This window comes from Oncorhynchus mykiss, chromosome 23 (genome assembly GCF_057628025.1).
Source record: "Oncorhynchus mykiss isolate SJ-2025 chromosome 23, ASM5762802v1, whole genome shotgun sequence".
Taxonomy (NCBI): domain Eukaryota; kingdom Metazoa; phylum Chordata; class Actinopteri; order Salmoniformes; family Salmonidae; genus Oncorhynchus; species Oncorhynchus mykiss.
This window is the reverse complement of record NC_143044.1, coordinates 25,276,645-25,303,224: the sequence shown is the minus strand read 5'-3', so window position 1 is coordinate 25,303,224 and position 26,580 is coordinate 25,276,645. Positions and strand designations below refer to the sequence as shown.

Sequence of the window (26,580 nt, the reverse complement as noted above, 5' to 3'; positions counted from 1 at the left end):
GTATTCGGTCATGTTTCCGGTCACCTTGCCCTGATTAAAAGCAGTGGTTCGCGCTTTCAGTTTCACACGAATGCTGCCATCAATCCACGGTTTCTGGTTTAGGAATGTTTTAAATCGTTGCTATGGGAACGACATCTTTAATGCACGTTCTAATGAACTCGCACACCGAGTCAATGTTGTTGTTCGCCGCAATGCGGAATATATCCCAGTCCACGTGATGGAAGCAGTCTTGGAGCGTGGAATCAGATTGGTCGGACCAGCGTTGAACAGACCTCAGCACGGTAGCTTCTTGTATTACCTTCTGTCTGTAGGCAGGGAGCAACAAAATGGAGTTGTGGTCAGCTTTTCCGAAAGGAGGGCAGGGGAGGGCCTTATATGCGTCGTGGAAGTTAGAATAGCAATGATCCAAGGTTTTACCAGCCCTGGTTGCGCAATCGATATGCTGATACAATTTAGAGAGTCTTGTTTTCAGATTAGCCTTGTTAAAATCCCCAGCTACAATGAATGCAGCTTCAGGATATGTGGTTTCCAGTTTGCAAAGAGTCAAATAAAGTTCGTTCAGAGCCATCGATGTGTCTGCTTGGGGGGGATATATACGGCTGTGATTATAATCGAAGAGAATTCCCTTGGTAGATAATGCATCCGACATTTGATTGTGAGGAATTCTAGGTGAATAGAAGGACTTGAGTTCCTGTATGTTGTTGTGACCACACCACGTCTCGTTAACCATAAGGCATACGCCCCCACCCCTCTTCTTACCAGAAAGATGTTTGTTTCTGTCGGCGCGATGCGTGGAGAAACCAGCTGGCTGCACCCATTCCGTTAGCGTCTCTCGAGTGAGCCATGTTTCCGTGAAGCAAAGAACGTTACAGTCTCTGATGTCCCTCTGGAATGCTACCCTTGCTCGGATTTCATCAACCTTGTTGTCTAGAGACTGGGCATTGGCGAGAAGTATGCTAGGGAGTGGTGCGTGATGTGCCCGTCTCCGGAGCCTGACCAGAAGAGCGCTTCATTTCCCTCTTTTATGATGTCTTTGTTTTGGGTCGCAGGCTGGGATCCAATCCGTTGTCCTGGGTGAAAGGCAGAACACAGGATCCGCTCCGGGAAAGTCATATTCCTGGTCATACTGATGGTGAGTTGACGTTGCTCTTATATTCAGTAGTTCTTCCCGACTGTATGTAATGAAACCTAAGATGACCTGGGGTACCAATGTAAGAAATAACACGTAAAAAAACAAACTGCATAATTTCCTAGGAACGCGAAGCGAGGCGGCCATCTCTCTCGGCCCCGGAAGTGTAATCATTCATCAGTCACCGGCTTCATTAATAAGTGCATTGACAATGCCATCCCCACAGTGACTGTGCGTACATATTCAAACCAGAAGCCATGGATCACAGGCAACATCCTCACTGAGCTAAATGCTACAACGGCCGCGTTCAAGGAGCGGGACACTAATCCAGACGCTTATAAGAAATCCCACTTCGGGGCCTCCCGAGTGGCGCAGTGGTCTAAGGCACTGCATGTGCCACTAGAGATTTTGGTTTAGAGTCCAGGCTCTGGTTTAGAGTCCAGGCTCTGTCTTGATTGTGAGACCCATGGGGTGGCACACAATTGGCCCAGCGTCGTACGGGTTAGGGGAGGGTTTGGCCGGTATGGATGTCCTTGTCCCATCGCGCACTAGCAACTCCTGATGCGGGCCGGTCGCAGTGCACGCTTACACAGTCGTCAGGTTCACAGTGTTTCCTCCGACACATTGGTGCTGCTGGCTTCCGGGTTAAGTGGGCATTGGGTTAAGTGGGCATTGTGTCAAGAAGCAGTGTGGCCTTCAACGTGCGGCTCTGTGCGGCTCTCGACCTTCGCCTCTCTCTCGAGTCCGTATGGGAGTTGCAGCGATGAGACAAGACTGTAACTACAAATTGGATACCATGAAATTGTTGGAGAAAAAGGGGTAAAGGTTAAAAATATATATATAAAAAAAGAAGAAAAAGAAATCCCGCTACGGGCAATGCAAATAGTCTGGGTAACCATTTGATTAGCTGTTCATGAGTCTTATGGCTTGGGGGTAGAAGCTATTTAGGATCCTCTTGGACCTAGACTTGGTGCTCCGGTACCACTTGCCATGCGGTAGCAGAGAGAACAGTCTATGACTAGGTTGGCTGGAGTCTTTCACAATTTTTAGGGCTTTCCTCTGACACTGCCTGGTGTAGAGGTCCTGGATGGCAGGTATCTTGGCCCTGGTGATGTACTGGGTCGTACGCACTACCCACTGTAGTGCCTTGCGGTTGGAGGCCGAGCAGTTGCCATACTAGGCAGTGATGCAACCCATCAGGATGCTCTTGATGGTGCAGCTGTAGAACCTTTTGAGGATCTGAGGACCCATGCCAAATCTTTTCAGTCTCCTGAGCGGGACTAGGTTTTGTCGTGCCCTCTTCACGACTGTCTTGGTGTGCTTGGACCATGTTAGTTAGTTAGTTAGTTGGTGATGTGGACACTGAAGGGGTTAAACCAAGGCCTCATACCTTTTAAAGGGTTAATAAATTGTATTATGATAAATTGTAAGGTCTCCTCTTTAGGAGATCTCTGTGTGTGTGTTAACACCTGTTTTGAGTTTTGTGCCCTTCAGACACTTTCAGAAGGCGGAAACCGCCTACGCTCATACTCCTCCTGTCTGGGCGCCAATGTGGCTATCTGAGGTTCTGAAAATACAACTGGTTTTCTGAGAACACAAGGCTGCCGCAGGCCTGATGAAACAGCCACCTGTCAGAAGATGCTTAGACTCGTTCACCTTGTTATGTTGTGATGAAAGGTCAAGTTCCGGTCAAACCCACTTCAGAGCTTTTAATTGCTGACAAGATGCTGCTGTCAGGGGGAGGTTACATTTATTAAAATGTTGTTGCCAGGAAAAATCACACAAGGAGGACTGGGAGAGACTATAAGAGTTACAGGATGTCTTAGACATTTTGCAGAACCTGGGGAGAGCTATATACTGTTCTCTGTACCAACTTCTGCCTACAATTGTATTACTAAAGGAGAATTTTAATACTTAAACAAAGAGTCTGTGATTCCTTTCTACTACCAATATATATATAAGTTTAAGAATTATATACAGTCGTGGTCAAAAGTTTTGAGAATGACACAAATATTAATTTTCACAAAGTCTGCTGCCTCAGTTTGTATGATGGCAATTTGCATATACTCCAGAATGTTATGAAAAGTGATCAGATGAATTGCAATTAATAGCAAAGTCCTTCTTTGCCATGCAAATGAACTAAATCCCCAAAAAGCATTTCCACTGCATTTCAGCCCTGCCACAAAAGGACCTGCTGACATCATGTCAGTGATTCTCTCGTTAACACAGGTGTGAGTGTTGACGAGGACAAGGCTGAAGATCACTCTGTCATGCTGATTGAGTTCGAATAACAGACTGGAAGCTTCAAAAGGAGGGTGGTGCTTGGAATCATTGTTCTTCCTCTGTCAACCATGGTTACCTGCAAGGAAACACGTGCCGTCAACATTGCTTTGCACAAAAAGGGCTTCACAGGCAAGGATATTGCTGCCAGTAAGATTGCACCTAAATCAACCATTTATCGGATCATCAAGAATTTCAAGGAGAGCGGTTCAATTGTTGTGAAGAAGGCTTCAGGTTGCCCAAGAAAGTCCAGCAAGCGCCAGGACGTCTCCTAAATTTGATTCAGCTGCGGGATCGAGGCACCACCAGTACAGAGCTTGCTCAGGAATGGCAGCAGGCAGGTGTGAGTGCATCAGCACGCACAGTGAGGCGAAGACTTTTGGAGGATGGCCTGGTGTCAAGAAGGGCATCAAAGAAGCCACTTCTCTCCAGGAAAAACATCAGGGACAGACTGATATTCTGCAAAAGGTACAAGGATTGAACTGCTGAGGACAGTGGTAAAGTAATTTTCTCTGATGAATCCCCTTTCCGATTGTTTGGGGCATCCGGAAAGAAGATTATCCGGAGAAGACAAGGTGAGCGCTACCATCAGTCATGTGTCATGCCAACAGTAAAGCATCCTGAGACCATTCATGTGTGGGGTTGCTTCTCAGCCAAGGGAGTGAGCTCACTCACAATTATGCCTAAGAACACAGCCATGACTAAAGAATGGACCAACACATCCTCAGAGAGAAACTTCTCCAAACCATCCAGGAACAGTTTGATGACGAACAATGCCTTAACCTGTTGAGTGTAGGGGGGAGTATTTTGATGTTTGGATGAAAAACGTACCCAAATGAAACTGCCTATTTCTCAGGCCCAGAATCTAGAATATGCATATAATTGTCAGATTAGGATAGAAAAAACTAAAGTTTCCAAAACTGTCAAAATGTTGTTTGTGAGTATAACAGAACTGATATTGCAGGCGAAAACCTGAGGAAAATCCAACAAGGAAGTGCCTAAGAGAAACAAATCTCCCTGTTCCATTGCATGCCTTCCCTCCATTTAAAGGGATATCAACCATATTCCTTTCTTATGGCTTCCACATGGTGTGAACAGTCTTTAGACATAGTTTCAGGCTTTTATTCTGACAAATGAGCGAGAAGGATCACATCACGTCAGTGGATGGCTGGGTGCAAGCAGAGTTTTGCATGCGCAACAGCTTGGAGCAGACATTTTCTCTCTCTCTCCTATTGAAAAATCTATGGTTCGGTTGAAATATTATCGATTATTTATAAAAAAAAACAACCTGAGCATTGATTATAAAAAATGGTTGACATGTTTCTACGAACTTTACGGATACTATTTGGAAGTTGTCTGCTCGTGACCGCTCGAGCCTGTGGATTTCTGAACAAAACGCGCCAACCAAATGGAGGTATTTTGGACATAAAAAGATGCTTTATGGAACAAAAGGAACATTTATTGTGTAACTGGGAGTCTCATGAGTGCAAACATCCGAAGATCATCAAAGGTAAGCGATTCATTTTATTGCTTTTCTGACTTTCGTGACCAATCTACTTGGCTGCTAGCTGTTTGTAATGTTTTGTCTGCTGAGAGAGATGTCCTAACGTAAACGCTTGGATAGCTTTTGCTGTAAAGCTTTTTTGAAATCTGACACGCCAGGTGGATTAACAACAAGCTAAGCTGTGTTTTGCTATATTGCACTTGTGAGTTCATGAAAATTAAATATTTTTTGTAATTTCATTTGAATTTGGCGCTCTGCAATTCAGTGGATATTGACGAAAATGATCCCGCTAACGGGATGGGTGCGCCAAGAAGTTAACTGGCATGATGGAGCACCTTGCCATAAGGCAAAAGTGATAACTAAGTGGCTCGGGGAACAAAACATCGATATTTTGGGTCCATGGCCAGGAAACTCCCCAGACCTTAATCCCATTGAGAACCTGTGGTAAATCCACAAGAGGCGGGTGGACAAACAAAACCCTGCAAATTCTGACAAACTCCAAGCATTGATTATGCAAGAATGGGCTTCCATCAGTCAGGATGTGACCCAGAAGTTAATTGACAGCATGCCAGAGCGGATTGCAGAGGTCTTGAAAAAGAAGGGTCAACACTGCAAATATTGACTCTTTGCATCAACTTCATGTAATTGTAAATAAAAGCCTTTGACACTTATGACATGCTTGTAATTATACTTCAGTATTCCATAGTAACATCTGACAAAAATATCTAAAGACACTGAAGCAGCAAACTTTGTGGAAATTAATATTTGTGTCATTCTCAAAACTTTTGGCCACGACTGTAGAACTGATCATCTGTTGAAGAAATTGGCCAACAACGCCCAGGAACTTGAAGCTCTCAACCTGCTCCACTACAGCCCCATTAATGAGAATAGGGGCGTGCTCAATCCTCCTTTTCTTGCAGTCCACAATCATCTCCTTTGTCTTGATCAAGTTGAGGGAGAGGTTGTTGTCCTTGCACCACACGGTCAGGTCTCTGACCTCCTTTTAACCTTAGTGTTTACATAATGTTGCTGCTACTGTCTCTTATGACCGAAAATAACTTCTGGACATCAGAACAGCGATTACTAACCGAGGACTGGAAGAAACTTTTTCCTTTAACGAGTCAGACGAGAAGGATATCCTGCTTTCACTGGAACAGGCCCAGATCCCCACCTTTTGCGTGAAGAAAAGACCCAGGAAAAGGGGCCGCAGATCGGGCAGCCTTCGAAGAATCCGTAGGCGAGCGGGTAAACTCCCACTGCCATCCATTCTTCTTGCTAACGTGCAATCATTGGAAAATAAAATTGATGACCTATGATTAAGATTATTCTACCAATGGGACATTAAAAACTGTAACCTCTTGTATTTCACCAAGACGTGGCTGAACAACGATATGGACAATATAGAGCTAGCGGAATTTTCCATGCACCGGCAGAACAGAGATGCTACCTCTGGTAAGACGAGGGGTCGGGGTGTGTGTCTATTTGTCAATAACAGCTGGTGTGCAATGTCTAATATTAAAAGAGTCTCAAGGTATTGCTTGCCTGAGGTAGAGTACCTTATGGTAAGCTGTAGACCACACTATCAACCAAGAGAGTTCTCATCTATATTATTTGTATCTGTCTATTTACCACCACAGAACGAAGCTGGCTCTAAGACCGCTCTCAACCAACTGTATAAGCTCATAAGCAAAGAAGAAAATGCTGGTGATCTGCTTGAAACATGTTGGTATTACAGACTCGGACAGGGAGAGGTTGAAAATGTCAGTGAAGACACTTGCCAGTTGGTCGGCGCATGCTCGGAGTACACGTCCTGGTAATCCGTCTGGCTCTGTGGCCTTGTGAATGTTGACCTGTTTGAAGGTCTTACTCACATCGGTAGCAGAAAGCCTGATCATACAGTCATCCGGAACAGCTGATGCTCTCATAAATGTTTCAGTGTTACTTGTCTCGAAGCGACCATATAAGTTATTTAGTTTGTCTGGTAGGCTTGTGTCACTGGGCAGCTCTCAGCTGTGCTTCCCTTTGTAGTCTGTAATAGTTTGCAAGCCCTGCCACATCCGACGAGCGTCGGAGCCGGTGTAGTACGATTCGATCTTAGGAAGGGAAACCCAGCCGTGAGCTGCTTAGTGACACGAGCCTACCACACCAGCTAAATGTCTTCTATGCTCGTGCCGAGGCAAGCAACACTGAACTATGCATGGGAGCACCAGCTGTTCCGAACAACTGTATGATCACAATCTCTCTCTCTGCATTGTTGGGAAGGGCACATAAGTAAGCATTTAGTCTGTTTCCCAAATGGCACCGTGTTCTTTATATAGTGCAGTACTTTCACCAGAGCCCTATGGGAGGGCATAGGGTGGCATTTGGAACCTAACTGTTTAACTTTGTGTCTCACAATGTGTTGCTTCAATTTGTTTCAGAGGCATATTTTTCCCAACACAATTTCATATGGAGAACAGTGGATTTACTCAGATATGTGAGAGACAGTCTGTGTGTATGTGTGTGTGTCTGTGTCTTAAAAAGAAATAGATAAGAGAGACAGAGAATAAATTATTTATTGAGTATTTGAAGAGCGTTGAGAGGAAGCAGCCGACTAACACAGAGTTCTAAATAGAGGAAAATGCTCCCTCTCTTCCCCCTTCTCTTTTTTCAGAGGCACTAAAAGACAAGGTGTGTCTGTTTCGGACAGATGGGCTGCACTCTGACTAAACGGCAGGCGCAACCACACTCAAACACACTCAAACACACACACTTCCACTAATCAGAATGCAGGGTAAGCAATAGCTATTTCTCTTCTCCACTCCATCCCCCTCTCCTACACTCCTCCGATGGATCCAGAGGGAGGAGAGGAATCACCTCCATTTATCCCTCCATCCCTGAGAGGAATAAACAGATCTTAGCCGCAGGGAGAGGGGGATTGGTGCAGAGCAGAGGGATGGAAGGAGGGATGTTAGCAAAGAACAGAACAGAGAGAGAAGTAGGCCAATTAGAGCATATCCTCTGTCAAGGATGCAGACAAAGCATGGATATAGTACGTAACTTACTGAATGACTGCAGCCATCTTAATTCACAAACTATTATGGAATCTTCGAGCTGAAAGTGTGTCTGCAGCTAAATCAGGCTATGTCAAGTCCACCATATGTACAGGTTTAGTGGGCTCTTGTGAACACCTGTGTTGACATCCTGAGGTACTCAGACCCTGATAAACAATAGACCGTGTTATTTTGTATTTTGTTGGTAAGACAGACAGACACCAGGCAGACAGACATGTTGACAGAACAACGCTTTGTTTAGCAGATCTACAGCTGACCACTACTGCCAGCCCTTCACACACATAAACACACACATGCACACACAAACACATGGGAGCACAATAACATAAACAAGCACACACATACACCCTGCGTGTAAAAAAAATAGATAAAAGAGAGACATACACACACTCATCCTCCCGTGTGACCTTATGGCTCAGCATTTGTATTTTTATTTTTTTATTTTATTTCACCTTTATTTAACCAGGTAGGCTAGTTGAGACCAAGTTCTCATTTACAACTGCGACCTGGCCAAGATAAAGCATAGCAGTGTGAGCAGACAACACAGAGTTACACATGGAGTAAACAATTAACAAGTCAATAACACAGTAGAAAACAAAGGGGGAGTCTATATACAATGTGTGCAAAAGGCATGAGGAGGTAGGCGAATAATTACAATTTTGCAGATTAACACTGGAGTGATAAATGATCAGATGGTCATGTACAGGTAGAGATATTGGTGTGCAAAAGAGCAGAAAAGTAAATAAATAACAACAGTATGGGGATGAGGTAGGTGAAAATGGGTGGGCTATTTACCAATAGACTATGTACAGCTGCAGCGATCGGTTAGCTGCTCAGATAGCTGATGTTTGAAGTTGGTGAGGGAGATAAAAGTCTCCAACTTCAGCGATTTTTGCAATTCGTTCCAGTCACAGGCAGCAGAGTACTGGAACGAAAGGCGGCCAAATGAGGTGTTGGCTTTAGGGATGATCAGTGAGATACACCTGCTGGAGCGCGTGCTACGGATGGGTGTTGCCATCGTGACCAGTGAGCTGAGATAAGGCGGAGCTTTACCTAGCATGGACTTGTAGATGACCTGGAGCCAGTGGGTCTGGCGACGAATTTGTAGCGAGGGCCAGCCGACTAGAGCATACAAGTCGCAGTGGTGGGTGGTATAAGGTGCTTTAGTGACAAAACGGATGGCACTGTGATAGACTGCATCCAGTTTGCTGAGTAGAGTGTTGGAAGCCATTTTGTAGATGACATCGCCGAAGTCGAGGATCGGTAGGATAGTCAGTTTTACTAGGGTAAGCTTGGCGGCGTGAGTGAAGGAGGCTTTGTTGCGGAATAGAAAGCCGACTCTTGATTTGATTTTCGATTGGAGATGTTTGATATGAGTCTGGAAGGAGAGTTTGAACCCTGTGGCACCCCCATAGAGACTGCCAGAGGACCGGACAGCATGCCCTCCGATTTGACACACTGAACTCTGTCTGCAAAGTAATTGGTGAACCAGGCAAGGCAGTCATCCGAAAAACCGAGGCTACGGAGTCTGCCGATAAGAATATGGTGATTGACAGAGTCGAAAGCCTTGGCAAGGTCGATGAAGACGGCTGCACAGTACTGTCTTTTATCGATGGCGGTTATGATATTGTTTAGTACCTTGAGTGTGGCTGAGGTGCACCCGTGACCGGCTCGGAAACCAGATTGCACAGCGGAGAAGGTACAGTGGGATTCGAGATGGTCAGTGACCTGTTTGTTGACTTGGCTTTTGAAGACCTTAGATAGGCAGGGCAGGATGGATATAGGTCTGTAACAGTTTGGGTCCAGGGTGTCTCCCCCTTTGAAGAGGGGGATGACTGCGGCAGCTTTCCAATTTGTAGCACGAAAACAACTACAAACTGAAAGCTTCTCCGTATTAAACCACTTCAGCTTAACAGTGGAGCCTCTATACACACAAGCACAAGCAGATGCACAAGAACACTATATAAATACAAAAGTATTTGGACACCCGTTCAAATGAGTGGATTCAGCTATTTCAGCCACACCCTTTGCTGACTGACAGGTGTATAAAATCGAGCACACAGCCATGCAATCTCCATAGCAAAACATTGTCAGTAGAATGGAAGAGCTCTGTGACTTTCAACGTGGCACTGTCATAGGATGCCACCTTTCAAACAAGTCAGTTCATCAAATTTCTTCCCTGCTAGAGCTGCTCCAGTCAACTGTAAGTGCAGCTATTGTTAAGTGGAAACGTCTAGGAGCAACAACGTCTCAGCCGCGAAGTGGTAGGCCACACAAGCTCACAGAACGAGACTTCCGAGTACTGAAGCGCATAAAAACATCTGTCCTCGGTTGCAACACTCGCTACGGAGTTCCAAACTGCCTCTGGAAGCAACGTCAACACAAGAACTGATCGTCGGGAGCTTTATGAAATGGGTTTCCATGGCCGAGCAGCAGCAACAGCAAACTAGCTAAATAGAAGAAATTAGCTAGCAAGTGCATGCTAACTAGCTAAATTGCCATAAATGTTTAATGCTTTTCGACCTGTTCCCAAATGAATGTCATTGGTTCAGAGTTTGTTTTGATATTTTAACCTGCGTGTCATGATCGCGTTTGGCGTAGGGGGACAAAATATACTTATGCACGATGGCACATGCGCGCAGCCAGTATGGGTTCCGTGTAAGAATAATGAATGCTGAGGGTAGCAGTGCAAGATCTTTTTAAGCAGAATATTTGGATTATTAGCATATGAACGATTTGCAATTCGATTGCTGGACTATTATTCAGATCCGGCAGTTCAAAGAGGATAGTTTCAAAGGTAATCAATTGGACATAGTTATTGTTAATTAGCAGCATACAGGCGTACATTTGCATTAATTCAGTTAAATCTCTTAAAATAGCCTATACTCTTCTTGTGCAATGTATAGCCTACTGTACTGTTTGTCTGTCTGGACTGTGTGCCTGTCTTTGTGAGAATCTTAAGTTAAAAGAATACTAAAATAGTTTTCTTTAGTTTGTGTGCATATTATTATTTTACATTTAAGTATGACCTCCTAAAACTAGAACTGTATTCTGGGCCTCATGGGATTGTAAAATGTTAATACATTCTAAAACATTCTACTTGTCCAAAATCGTGTTGAAATAAAACACTTTTCAATCCGTGTATTAATGGCAGTGTTGTCTGCCTATCAATATAGTAAGCATTAATCTGTGAGATTAGACAGACATCGAACTTGAACCCCTTTTCAACAAATCATCATCTGATTCAGAAAATGATTTCCAGAATGACAGTAAAGTGAACAGCTGTTGTGATAGCACACATGGTTTTTCTAGAATGTGTCATACGTTACGAAAAGGATAGTCCAAACTATGCCGGGTAAAAATGTTGGCCTATAGCATTTTTAAACAGGTTCAAAAGCAAAAAAAGCTTTATTTCCTTGTAATGCATTTCATTCAATGGCTTCTCCGGAGTGTCCTCAAGCCAGGGTTGGGTGGCACTTTACTACATTCCAATGTTATAGTCTTGTGAATTTCTCATGCATACAGTGCCTTGCGAAAGTATTCGGCCCCCTTGAACTTTGCGACCTTTTACCACATTTCAGGCTTCAAACATAAAGATATAAAACTGTATTTTTTTGTGAAGAATCAACAACAAGTGGGACACAATCATGAAGTGGAACGACATTTATTGGATATTTCAAACTTTTTTAACAAATCAAAAACTGAAAAATTGGGCGTGCAAAATGATTCAGCCCCTTTACTTTCAGTGCAGCAAACTCTCTCCAGAAGTTCAGTGAGGATCTCTGAATGATCCAATGTTGACCTAAATGACTAATGATGATAAATACAATCCACCTGTGTGTAATCAAGTCTCCGTATAAATGCACCTGCACTGTGATAGTCTCAGAGGTCCGTTAAAAGCGCAGAGAGCATCATGAAGAACAAGGAACACACCAGGCAGGTCCGAGATACTGTTGTGAAGAAGTTTAAAGCCGGATTTGGATACAAAAATATTTCCCAAGCTTTAAACATCCCAAGGAGCACTGTGCAAGCAATAATATTGAAATGGAAGGAGTATCAGACCACTGCAAATCTACCAAGACCTGGCCGTCCCTCTAAACTTTCAGCTCATACAAGGAGAAGACTGATCAGAGATGCAGCCAAGAGGCCCATCATCACTCTGGATGAACTGCAGAGATCTACAGCTGAGGTGGGAGACTCTGTCCATAGGACAACAATCAGTCGTATATTGCACAAATCTGGACTTTATGGAAGAGTGGCAAGAAGAAAGCCATTTCTTAAAGATATCCATAAAAAGTGTTGTTTAAAGTTTGCCACAAGCCACCTGGGAGACACACCAAACATGTGGAAGAAGGTGCTCTGGTCAGATGAAACCAAAATTGAACTTTTTGGCAACAATGCAAAACGTTATGTTTGGCGTAAAAGCAACACAGCTGAACACACCATCCCCACTGTCAAACATGGTGGTGGCAGCATCATGGTTTGGGCCTGCTTTTCTTCAGCAGGGACAGGGAAGATGGTTAAAATTGATGGGAAGATGGATGGAGCCAAATACAGGACCATTCTGGAAGAAAACCTGATGGAGTCTGCAAAAGACCTGAGACTGGGACGGAGATTTGTCTTCCAACAAGACAATGATCCAAAACATAAAGCAAAATCTACAATGGAATGGTTCAAAAATAAGTCAATGTCAAAGTCCAGACCTGAATCCAATCGAGAATCTGTGGAAAGAACTGAAAACTGCTGTTCACAAATGCTCTCCATCCAACCTCACTGAGCTCGAGCTGTTTTGCAAGGAGGAATGGGAAACAATTTCAGTCTCTCGATGTGCAAAACTGATAGACATACCCCAAGCGACTTACAGCTGTAATCGCAGCAAAAGGTGGCGCTACAAAGTATTAACTTAAGGGGGCTGAATAATTTTGCACGCCCAATTTTTCAGTTTTTGATTTGTTAAAAAAGTTTGAAATATCCAATAACTGTCGTTCCACTTCATGATTGTGTCCCACTTGTTGTTGATTCTTCACAAAAAAATACAGTTTTATATCTATATGTTTGAAGCCTGAAATGTGGCAAAAGGTCGCAAAGTTCAAGGGGGCCGAAAACTTTCTGTATTTTTAGCACTGTATTTTTTGATTGAAAGTGGGAACAAATTGGAGAGATGGACAAATAACGTTAGTGATTTCAAAACAAAAGACTACATTTTCATTCATATTATAAAGACATGAGGTGAATATCAAAAAAGTTTTAAAAGATGTCTTTGCCTTAAAGTTGTACCTCGGATTAATATTTGATATAATGGCCTACACAGTAAACTCAAAATCTGGTATTCTGTTGTTTTGAAATATGCTACGTTTTCCGTATCATAATGAGACTCAATGAAACGACACAGGCCAAATGGATTTTGTGATGTTTTCCTACATTAAATTGACTTAGACTGTTACATGTAGGGTAAAAGGCAGACATTTTATATAAACATTGGATTTCTGTGGTCTGAATTTCATTATAATGTTTGTTTTCAGTAGATAGGCCTACCCATGTGTCTCTCCTCTCTCTGAAAGCCTGCTCACTGATGTCAATACCAAAGCTGATAATTGTGACTTGATTGAATTGGAACGATGTGAATAATGATAATGATGGTGAGAGCCCATTACAGATCATAGGCTATTGTTACTTTGTGTCTCTAAAATCACAATGTTTCCATTTCTATAGTCATGTGACAGAGTATTTTTTATTTATTGAAACCTCCAAATGTCAGCCATTTACCAGATCCATTTTTTTCTGCATTAAAATGTTTTATTTTCATTACTGAACAAAATTCGGTACGCTATAGCATGTAGATCATTTATGCCTATATGAACACATTTATTTTAGGCCATAAAAAGAACAGCTATGCTTGATTTAATGAAAAGCAGCTAACAGACACAAAATTGTTTCACATTGTTCAATAAAAGACTCATAAACAGAAATAGGGAATAGGCTACACAGATGGCTTCACTGTTTCCCCGCATAAAAGGCCTACAAGAAAACTCAATGTATCTCCACAAAGTTGAGTGAGCGAGGGGGTCTGTGCGCTGCGTAGTACGTCCACAAAATGGCAAGCAACACACTACACACATCCTCTTGTGACCGTCCAACTCAGCATAGTAGCACAAAACCGTCCACAAACTGAAAGCTTCTCCACATTAAACCACTTCAGCTTAGCAGTGGGGACTTTACTGTGATGAACTGTGAGCTGTTCTCTACTCACACACACGCACAAGCACACACCCCAATCTGTCTTTGTGGAGTTCCTGGAATCACAGCTACACCGAACCGGTATTAAAACATGACAAGGTGTGGTCCACAATGGATCTTGCCATTAGTCTGTTTAAGAAAGTGTGTCATCCTGCCAAAAAACATGTCATACCAAACGGTGTCCCCCTCCTAAACACCCCACTAGACCATGATCTTTGACCCTACCTGTTTGTCCTTGTCCTTGGACTTTCCGCTGCCGCTGACCCGGGAGGAAGTGACATCACGGGGGATGACAGAGATCTGGTGCAGTGGCATGTTCATCCCCGCGCAGCCCACCGGACTGGTCGGGCTCACACACACACTTCCTGTCTCGCTGGCATGACGGGCTGAATCGCTACTCCCAGGCTACACTGCTCTGGAGAGGAGAATAAGTAGAAAGAGGAGATACAGGTTTAGACATACAGCACATAAATAACACTACTCACATTTATTTTCACAAGATATACTTTTATTATTTGTAGCCATTTTCTTTTCTTTCCTCCAACAGTATGACTGGTCTGGTTCTGGAACTGTGGGTGGCTAATCAGAGTGATGATAACACATTGACAGAGAAAAGAGTCAGAACAGCCCATGCTGTGAAGTCTATAAAAACTATTGTCTGAAAATAGAATAAGAGCACATTGATGGAGAGGGAGAGAATGAACCGTGGTCTGAATAGAACATACTGACTGTCCACATTGACAAAGGTCTGAATTAGAGCTGGATGATGCGGACAAAAATCTATATTGTGATAAATTGCCTGAATTGATGCGATGACGACAAATAGAACGATATGTATATAACAATGTGCACCACAGAGGTCATTTCCATGTTAAAGGACCCATGAGCACTAAACATCACCCGGAAAAAGTCTTAAAAGGTATTAGAAAAACATCAAAACACAATGTTAAATTAAAGACACCTACCAACTAATATCAAAACTTATAATGAGAATTTGTTCTCAACTGACTTGCCTAGTTAAATAAAGGGTAAACACAAATAATACTATTTAGTTTGGGATAGCATTTTCTGCCTTCTGTAAACATTGCCTTGCGCTGTGAAGGCTGAACCACGGTCAATCAATCAAATGTATTTCATATAGCCCTTTTGACAACAGCAGTTGTCAGAAAGTGCAGCACCATGATAACACACCAACAGGGAGGGAGGGAAGAGGTAGAAGACAGGAAGAAAGGCAAGGATGAGGGGTATTGATGCATCACTAATCTAGTGCTGTCTGGAAGTAGAGGTGGGTTCTCTCTCAGTAAAGGTTAGGGATATCTCAGGGGACTATAGGGGTTTCTGGTAGTCTCTCCCTCAGATCCCAAGGACATTATAGACCGTGAGGACAAGACACGGGGAGACTAACAAGGGGACCTGATACCATCACAGACAGATGAATTACATACCAGGGCTTTCCATTAAGGAAAGGCTTTCCATTATGTAATGAGAGAGAAGGAGAGCAGGGGAGGGGGAGACAGAGAAAAAGAGATTGGGGAGAGAGTGAGACAGAGAAAGAGAGATGGGGCAGAGTGAAGGAGGGTGGAGAGAGAGAGAAGGAGAGGGATAGAGAGAAAGAACAAGATAGACAGTGAAAGAGAGACCTCCAACATGCAATTGCTTATGAGCTTATCTCCAGTGTGAGACAGTGAGTCCAGAGAAATGTCTGCACAAACCCCTACACACTAGTGCTACATGGATACTGACCCAGTCTTCACCATCCTACACACACACACACACACACACACACACAAAGCCCGGCTTTATGTAGATACAGGGACAAGGTCATGTGTTTGTAGGCAGTACTGCCATTTTGTTTCACCTCTGTTTGGACCGGTGTAGACCCCAGCAACATGATTAGATATACACACACACACGTGTTGACCCTAGCCCTACTTCACATATCGCTTGCTTATCACTAGATAATTTATAGTTGAACAGAATCTGCTAGAAAGATAATGTACTCATACAATTTGAATGATCTGCAAAGGAACAGGCCTTAATCAATATACTGTAGCTAGTACTTCACCAATATAGCCAACTGAACAAGCAGAGGACTGAAGCCTTTACAGAAGTGAGCTTGGTTCTAAACTAATCTCTAGGCCTGTAGGTGGGGCCTAAAATAGAGATTGTACTAAATATTTAAACTCCATGTGGGTTACATTTGCGTTCTGGACAATCAATGTTACTGTATATGTCTGGCCCATCACTGTTTCGGTAACCATCTGGCCAATCAATAACTTCCTGAAAAGGTCTGATCGGTCAGAAAGTGACCTTGTTGCCATGGTGCCAGCAACAGAGGTCATTATGACTGGAGGCTTGTTCGGTTTTACAATAACATGCTGAAACACACAAAAGAGAGTGAGAGTGGGCTCTGATTGCTGTCAGCACGCACACTCACACACACTGCTTGAGTCTAATGATTCATACACCATTCCCACTTGGCACAGACGTCATTTCACCCCAGGTGGTGAAGGTAGGAAACCACACCTCCACCCCGCTGAACCTCAACACTGGGGCCCCACAAGGGTGCGTGCTCAGTCCCCTCCTGTACTCCCTGTTCACCCAGGACTGCGTGGCCAAGCACGCCTCCAACTCAATCATCAAGTTTGCAGATGACACAACAGTAGTAGGCTTGATTACCAACAATGATGAGACAGCCTACAGGGAGGAGGTGAGGGCTCTGGGAGTGTGGTGCCAAGAAAACAACATCTCACTCAACATCAACAAAATAAAGTAGATGATCGTGGACTTCAGGAAACAGCAGAGGGAGCACCCCCCTATCCACATCGACGGGACTGTAGTGGAGAAGGTGGAAAGCTTCACGTTCTTCGGCGTACACATCACTGACAAACTGAAATGGTCAACTCAGAAAGACAGTGTGGTGAAGAAGGCGCAACACCTATAATCCTCACAAACTTTTACAGATGCACAATCGAGAGCATCCTGTCGGGCTGTATCAGCGCTTGATGCGGCCAATGCACCACCTGCAACCACAAGACTCTCCAGAGGGTAGTGCGGTCTGCCCAACGCATCACCGGTCTGCCCAACAAACTACCTGCCCTCCAGGACACCTACAGCACCCCCGATGTCACAGGAAGGCCAAAAGGATCATCAAGGACATCAACCACCCAAGCCACTGCCTGTTCACCCCACTACCATCCAGAAGGCGAGGTCAGTACAGGTGAATCAAAGCTGAGACAGAGAGACGGAAAAACAGCTTCTATCTCAAGGCCATCAGACTGTTAAATAGCCATCACTAACACAGAGAGGCTGCTGTCTATATACATAGACTTAAAATCACTGGCCACTTTAATAAATAGAACACTAGAACCTTTCATAATTTACCCATCTCATCTCATAATTTACCCATCGTCCATATATTTTTATATTCTTAATTCCATTCCTTTACTAGATTTGTGTGTATTGGGAATTGTTCGATGTTGTTTGAATTGTGGAATTGTTCGATATTACTGCACTGTCGGAGCTAGAAGCGCAAGGATTTAGCTACACCCGCAATAACATCTGCTAAACACATGTATATCTTTATTTAACTAGGCAAGTCAGTTAAGAACAAATTCTTATTTACAATTACAACCTTGCCCTGTTCAGAGGCAGAATGATAGATGTTTATCTTGTCAGCTCAGGGATTCGCTCTAGCAACCTTTCGGTTACTGGCCCAACGCTCTAACCACTGGGCTACCTGCCGCCCCAAAATATGTGTGTGTATATGACCAATAAAATGTTATTTTATTTTATTTAGATTGACATTTGGTTGAGTTGTCACCATGTCATCACCAGTCAGTTAAGAACAAATTCTTATTTACAATTACAACCTTGCCCTGTTCAGAGGCAGAATGATAGATGTTTATCTTGTCAGCTCAGGGATTCGCTCTAGCAACCTTTCGGTTACTGGCCCAACGCTCTAACCACTGGGCTACCTGCCGCCCCAAAATATGTGTGTGTATATGACCAATAAAATGTTATTTTATGTCATTAAAGGTTTGGTGAAAAAAACACAATTTCCTTACGTTGAGGACTTTTTGCAAATACAATCAGTTTTCCACATTGATTCAGTCAGTTTTTGCACAGTGGGTTGTGTCTTGCTGCAAGTCTTTAATAAGTGATTGACAAGTTCGCCGCCATTGGACTCTGGAGCAGTGGAAACGCGTTCTCTGGAGTGATGAATCATGCTTCACCATCTGGCAGTCCGACGGACTAATCTGGGTTTGGCGCATGCCAGGAGAACTCTATGCATAGTACCAACTGTAAAGTTTAGTGGAGGAGGAATAATGGTCTGGGGCTGTTTTTTATGGTTCGGGCTAGGCGCCTTAGTTCCAGTGAAGGGAAATCTTAACGCTACAGCATACAATGACATTCAAGACGATTCTGTGCTTCCAACCTGTTTCAGCATGACAATGGTGTCTTCGGTGTGGAAGAACTTGACTGGACTACACAGAGCCCTGACCTCAACCCTGTCTAACACCTTTGGGATGAATTGGAACGCCCACTGTGAGGCCAGGCCTAATCGGACAACATCAGTGCCCGACCTCACTAATGCTCTTGTGGCTGAATGTAAGCAAATCTCCGCAGCAATGTTTCAACATCTATGGGAAAGCCCTCCCAGAAGAGTGGAGGCTGTTATAGCAGTAAAGGGGGGACCAACTCCATATTGATGCCCCTGATTTTGTAATGAGCTGTTCGACGAGCAGGTGTCCACATACACTACATGACCAAAAGTATCTAAAAGGCCCAAAGAAATCCTACACCCCCTGTCAAAAAATATTTCTGCCGTCTCGGACTGTAGCCTACAGCGCATTTTCTAAATTAGCGGATTAGGACCTGGTGCAGGCCTCATATTTTCTCTTTTTCACATATAGGTTGGGCGGTTGTGGATGAGTTATTAGCAATTGCAGGTGGGTGCGGGTGGAAAAACAGCTGACCGCACCGCTAACCCATTGATTCTTAAAGAATATAACTTATAAATGCCTCATGAGTTCGTTCAACTGTCGGACCCTATCAGAACCCAAAATATAAGCTTGTTTTACTCCAATGTTGTAAACAATGTAAATAAACATTTTAGAGCCTCAACTCTTTCTCTCCCTCCTCTCCCCTCATCATATCCACAACAACATCTCACTAATCGTTAGCTCACTGGAGTCAACGAACCTTACAGATACATTTTTATAATATCATAATAGACACAGGTATATATTGGAGTACAGTAATAACATAATCACACATATTTTATTATATGTTTCCTATGATACCACTGACTGGTATTGAACATGTGTGTCAGCCTGTAAACCTTATTGATGGTCAAACACAAGCTGGCAGGCTTCTGTGTGAAGGGACAGTCCAGAATATCTTCAGATAACAAACTTTCATCAAAAAGGCAATACAGGCTGGTTGTGACAATATCTGAATACCACACCTCTGTTTACACTCTTCATAAAGTCCCGTTGTGCGTGCGTGCGTGTTATGCTTTCCGAACATCCCACATCTACTGTCTGTGTCTGGGAAAAATGGAACTGAAATGGTCTGTGGGAAAACAGTCAGACAATTCTAACTGATTGTTCTGCTGAGGTGAATTTTTATTATGAAACCATTGATAAACTGATTAGAAACGTTGACGCAACCTTTCCATCTGTGAGATCTAAACCTGGCCTCGATGTATACAACCCAGTTCTTTCTCTGCTGCAGGCCGGTGCACTTTCAGTGTAATAGGAATGTTTCTCCGTAGAGGCCTGTAAGAATGGACCCTGTATAAAGCTCTAGCTCTGGTAGTTCAAGTCAACAGTGATTTCATTGCAGCCATAAGCAAGGTCTTGAATAAATCTTTCCCTTGTGGTTTTAAATTCAAAGACAGTGCAATGCTGTTTATCAAGTCTCCTGATCTGTTGTGAAAAATGTATTACATCTATTTCAAATGTATTTTAATGAGCCAACCTGGATAAAAGGTATGTTAAATCAAATGTACACCTACATGATACATAAATTAAGCATCCACCCATTAAATGATCTTTCAAAACACAACTGCTGTATAGATCTACACATCCATGACGAATGAAAAGGCCTTCTGTGTAAAGCGGGAACTGCTACTTCAGGGTGACAAAACAGGAGGACCACAATGGCCGTAATGACATCATCAACCAGAGAATGGTAAGGTACAGTACATCCTCAACCAGAGAATGGTAAGGTACAGTACATCATCAACCAGAGAATGGTAAGGTACAGTACATCCTCAACCAGAGAATGGTAAGGTACAGTACATCCTCAACCAGAGAATGGTAAGGTACAGTACATCCTCAACCAGAGAATGGTAAGGTACAGTACATCCTCAACCAGAGAATGGTAAGGTACAGTACATCATCAACCAGAGAATGGTAAGGTACAGTACATCATCAACCAGAGAATGGTAAGGTACAGTACATCCTCAACCAGAGAATGGTAAGGTACAGTACATCATCAACCAGAGAATGGTAAGGTACAGTACATCATCAACCAGATAATGGTAAGGTACAGTACATCATCAACCAGAGAATGGTAAGGTACAGTACATCCTCAACCAGAGAATGGTAAGGTACAGTACATCATCAACCAGAGAATGGTAAGGTACAGTACATCCTCAACCAGAGAATGGTAAGGTACAGTACATCATCAACCAGAGAATGGTAAGGCACAGTACATCCTCAACCAGAGAATGGTAAGGTACAGTACATCATCAACCAGAGAATGGTAAGGTACAGTACATCATCAACCAGATAATGGTAAGGTACAGTACATCATCAACCAGAGAATGGTAAGGTACAGTACATCCTCAACCAGAGAATGGTAAGGTACAGTACATCATCAACCAGAGAATGGTAAGGTACAGTACATCCTCAACCAGAGAATGGTAAGGTACAGTACATCATCAACCAGAGAATGGTAAGGTACAGTACATCATCAACCAGATAATGGTAAGGTACAGTACATCATCAACCAGAGAATGGTAAGGTACAGTACATCATCAACCAGAGAATGGTAAGGTACAGTACATTCTCAACCAGAGAATGGTAAGGTACAGTACATCATCAACCAGAGAATGGTAAGGTACAGTATATTCTCAACCAGAGAATGGTAAGGTACAGTACATCATCAACCAGAGAATGGTAAGGTACAGTACATCATCAACCAGAGAATGGTAAGGTACAGTACATCATCAACCAGAGAATGGTAAGGTACAGTACATCATCAACCAGAGAATGGTAAGGTACAGTACATTCTCAACCAGAGAATGGTAAGGTACAGTACATCATCAACCAGAGAATGGTAAGGTACAGTACATCCTCAACCAGAGAATGGTAAGGTACAGTACATCATCAACCAGAGAATGGTAAGGTACAGTACATCATCAACCAGAGAATGGTAAGGTACAGTACATCATCAACCAGAGAATGGTAAGGTACAGTACATCATCAACCAGAGAATGGTAAGGTACAGTACATCATCAACCAGAGAATGGTAAGGTACAGTACATCATCAACCAGAGAATGGTAAGGTACAGTACATCCTCAACCAGAGAATGGTAAGGTACAGTACATCCTCAACCAGAGAATGGTAAGGTACAGTACATCCTCAACCAGAGAATGGTAAGGTACAGTACATCCTCAACCAGAGAATGGTAAGGTAAAGTACATCCTCAACCAGAGAATGGTAAGGTACAGTACATCATCAACCAGAGAATGGTAAGGTACAGTACATCCTCAACCAGAGAATGGTAAGGTACAGTACATCATCAACCAGAGAATGGTAAGGTACAGTACATCATCAACCAGAGAATGGTAAGGTACAGTACATCCTCAACCAGAGAATGGTAAGGTACAGTACATCCTCAACCAGAGAATGGTAAGGTACAGTACATCCTCAACCAGAGAATGGTAAGGTACAGTACATCATCAACCAGAGAATGGTAAGGTACAGTACATCATCAACCAGAGAATGGTAAGGTACAGTACATCATCAACCAGAGAATGGTAAGGTACAGTACATCATCAACCAGAGAATGGTAAGGTACAGTACATCCTCAACCAGAGAATGGTAAGGTACAGTACATCATCAACCAGAGAATGGTAAGGTACAGTACATCCTCAACCAGAGAATGGTAAGGTACAGTACATCCTCAACCAGAGAATGGTAAGGTACAGTACATCCTCAACCAGAGAATGGTAAGGTACAGTACATCCTCAACCAGAGAATGGTAAGGTACAGAACATCCTCAACCAGAGAATGGTAAGGTACAGTACATCCTCAACCAGAGAATGGTAAGGTACAGTACATCCTCAACCAGAGAATGGTAAGGTACAGTACATCCTCAACCAGAGAATGGTAAGGTACAGTACATCCTCAACCAGAGAATGGTAAGGTACAGTACATCCTCAACCAGAGAATGGTAAGGTACAGTACATCCTCAACCAGAGAATGGTAAGGTACAGTACATCCTCAACCAGAGAATGGTAAGGTACAGTACATCATCAACCATAGAATGGTAAGGTACAGTACATCATCAACCAGAGAATGGTAAGGTACAGTACATCCTCAACCAGAGAATGGTAAGGTACAGTACATCCTCAACCAGAGAATGGTAAGGTACAGTACATCATCAACCAGAGAATGGTAAGGTACAGTACATCCTCAACCAGAGAATGGTAAGGTACAGTACATCCTCAACCAGAGAATGGTAAGGTACAGTACATCATCAACCAGAGAATGGTAAGGTACAGTACATCCTCAACCAGAGAATGGTAAGGTACAGTACATCCTCAACCAGAGAATGGTAAGGTACAGTACATCCTCAACCAGAGAATGGTAAGGTACAGTACATCCTCAACCAGAGAATGGTAAGGTACAGTACATCCTCAACCAGAGAATGGTAAGGTACAGTACATCATCAACCATAGAATGGTAAGGTACAGTACATCATCAACCAGAGAATGGTAAGGTACAGTACATCCTCAACCAGAGAATGGTAAGGTACAGTACATCCTCAACCAGAGAATGGTAAGGTACAGTACATCATCAACCAGAGAATGGTAAGGTACAGTACATCCTCAACCAGAGAATGGTAAGGTACAGTACATCCTCAACCAGAGAATGGTAAGGTACAGTACATCATCAACCAGAGAATGGTAAGGTACAGTACATCCTCAACCAGAGAATGGTAAGGTGCAGTACATCATCAACCAGAGAATGGTAAGGTACAGTACATCCTCAACCAGAGAATGGTAAGGTACAGTACATCCTCAACCAGAGAATGGTAAGGTACAGTACATCATCAACCAGAGAATGGTAAGGTACAGTACATCATCAACCAGAGAATGGTAAGGTACAGTACATCCTCAACCAGAGAATGGTAAGGTGCAGTACATCATCAACCAGAGAATGGTAAGGTACAGTACATCATCAAAAATAAATAATGTATTACTACTCCCGATCCATTCCAGCTGAGCCAGCACTTCTGCCAAGGTGATATATGGGGGCTGTCAACTGTTTCCAGTTTCATTGCGTACCAATACCATTCATCTCAGCCACCATGTGTGGTAAGTGTTCTGGCACAAAATGTCAGCTGTGGAATGGGATGAGTTATCCCCATATAGGCCTAATGTGAAGTGCTTTGAGGCTTTGTCGAAAGTGCTATATAAAAATGCAACCAACTACCTAGTGCCATCAGCCACCGCCTAGCTCCGATCTCTGTTGTGTGCTTCAGAGGGGCTTTGCAAACAGACTAGATTCCAACCACCACAGAGTTCTTTACACTGCAGGCACAGCAAGGTCTGACATCCTCCACAGAGAGAGAGACTATTCCAGAGGATCAATAGTCATTCTCCCTATGGAGGCTGATAGACAGACATAGTGGAGCACAGAGCACAGCAGGGATAGATTGAGTTACTACTGTAGGGAACAGTAAACAGGCAGACATAGTGGAGCTCAGAGCAGAGTATGGTTAGATTGAGTTAGAAGACAGAAGGTAAACCAGGTCATCACTAATACCGGACTGTATTATATCCATTGCATTACAGAGTCATTCCACCTCAAAAGGCACAATAAAGAAATTGTTTCTGTTGTTAGAAACATTTAAGATTAGCATTCCTGAAACATTACCTTGTTGAAATATAATTTGATCTCTGAGAAATTAAGCTAAGCTGAATGAGTAAGACATGAATGAGTAAGACATGGGGAATTCAACAGAATTATCAATAGCCACCCAAAGACCCCTCCACGCAGATTCCACCCTCAACAACCAGTATACAGTATCAGTTATCTCTGTTTAACAAGTAGTAAGGAGCTGTTGCTTGGGGTATTGATTCTTCACCCTTTGTAATGTATTCCCTGTGAATCTGGTGATGTTTTTTTCCCGTTCAGAAAAATCTACCATTGAAGTCACTTGCATTATTTACCGTAAATTAGTGTGAACGTACCATAGTTGCCCACTAGATGCCGCTCTTCCTGCTACTGCCGCCACACCCTTTTATCCCTTTAGCTGGCCTCTTGTGTTTCTTACAATGTTTCACCACATTTTCTTTGCAACTTTGGTAGGAAACCAATACATTTTGCTCATGATGAAAATAATAGTCCCTTATTGATGTCACTTGTTAAATCCACTTCAACCAGTGTAGATGAAGGGGAGGAGACAGGCTAAAGAAGTATTTTTTTGCCTTGAGACAATTGAGACATGGATTGCGTATGTGTGCCATTCAGAAGGTGAATGGGCAAGACAAAACATGTGCCTTTAACGGGGTCTGGTAGTACGTGCCAGGCGCACCGGTTTGAGTGTGTTAAGAACCAAGGGAGCAACTACTCTTCCTGGGGTCTGACAAAATTAAGGCAGTTAAACAATACATGTATTTTTTACAATACATTCATTACAGAATTCACAACACACCAAGTGTGTGCCCTCAGGCCCATACTCCACTACCACATATCTACAATACAAAATCCATGTGTACGTGTATGTATAGTGCGTATGTTATGATGTGTGTGTATGCATGTGTCTTTGCCTATGTTTGTGTTACTTCACAGTCCCCGCTGTTCCGTACGGTGTATTTTTACCTGCTTTTTCAATCTGATTCTAGTGCTTGCATCAGTTCCCTGATGTGGAATAGAGTTTCATGTAGTCATAGCTCTACGTAGTACTGTTCTGGACATAGGGACTGTGAAGAGACCTCTGGTGGCATGTCTTGTGGGGTATGCATGGGTGTCCGAGCTGTGTGCTAGTATTTTAAAACAGACAGCTCGGCACATTCAGCTTGTCAACAACTTTTACAAAAACAAGTAATGAGGAAGTCAATCTCTCTTCCACTTTTAGCCATGAGAGATTGACATGCATGTCATTAATGTTAGCTCTCCGTGTACTTTTAAGGGCCAGCCATGCTGCCCTGTTCTGAGCCACCTGCAATTTAGTTAAATAAAGGTTCAATCTGGTCAAACACCATTTTTTCCAGAAGTTTACTAAGGGTTGGTAACAGGCTGATTAGTTGGCTATTTAAACCAGTAAAGGGGGGTTTACTATTCTTGGGTAGCGGAATGACTTTAGCTTCCCTTCAGGCCTGAGGGCACACACTTTTCTAGTAGGCTTAAATTGAAGATATGGCAATATCGTCCGCTATTATTCTCAGTAATTTTCCATCCAGATTGTCAGACCCTGGTGGCTTGTCATTATTGATAGACAACAATACATTTTTTCACCTCTTCCACACTGACTTTACAGAATTCAAAAGTACAATTCTTGTCTTTCATAACTTGGTCAACTATACTTGGATGTGTAGTGTCAGCGTTTGTTGCTGGCATGTCATCCCTAAGTTTGTTTATCATGCCAATGAAAAAGTAATTAAAATAGTTGGCAACATCAGTGGGTTTTGCGATAAATGAGCCATCTGATTCAATGAATGATGGATTTGAGTTGGTTTTTCCCCCAAAATTTCATTTAAGGTGCTCCAAAGATTTTTACTATCATTCATCTTTGATTCATAGTATAGTTTATTTTTATTTAGCTTAGTCACATGATTTCTTAATTTGCAGTACAGTTGGGCTGCCAGACTTATTTGCCATACCTTTTGTCTCATCCCTCTCAACCATACCATTTTTCAATTCCTCATCAATTCAAGGGGGTTTAACAGTTTTTACAGTCATTTTCTTAATGCTTGCGTGCTTATTAGTAACTGGAATAAGTAATTTCATAAATATGTCAAGTGCAGCATCTGGTTGCTCCTCATTACGCACCACAAACCAGCAAATATACTTCACATCATCAACATATGAATCCCAACAAAATGTCTTGTATGACCTCTTATAAAACTATA

At 42.9% G+C, this 26,580-nt stretch overlaps 1 protein-coding gene across 1 annotated transcript in view; it reads right to left on the bottom strand.

Moving 5' to 3' along the window:
• Window positions 1-26,580, bottom strand: part of LOC110502638 (uncharacterized) — a 135,152-nt gene that overhangs the window by 88,829 nt on the left and 19,743 nt on the right. The window contains 1 exon segment of the mRNA XM_090217185.1: window positions 14,429-14,618. Coding sequence (XP_090073311.1) covers window positions 14,429-14,524 — 96 coding nt within the window. The 5' untranslated portion in view covers window positions 14,525-14,618.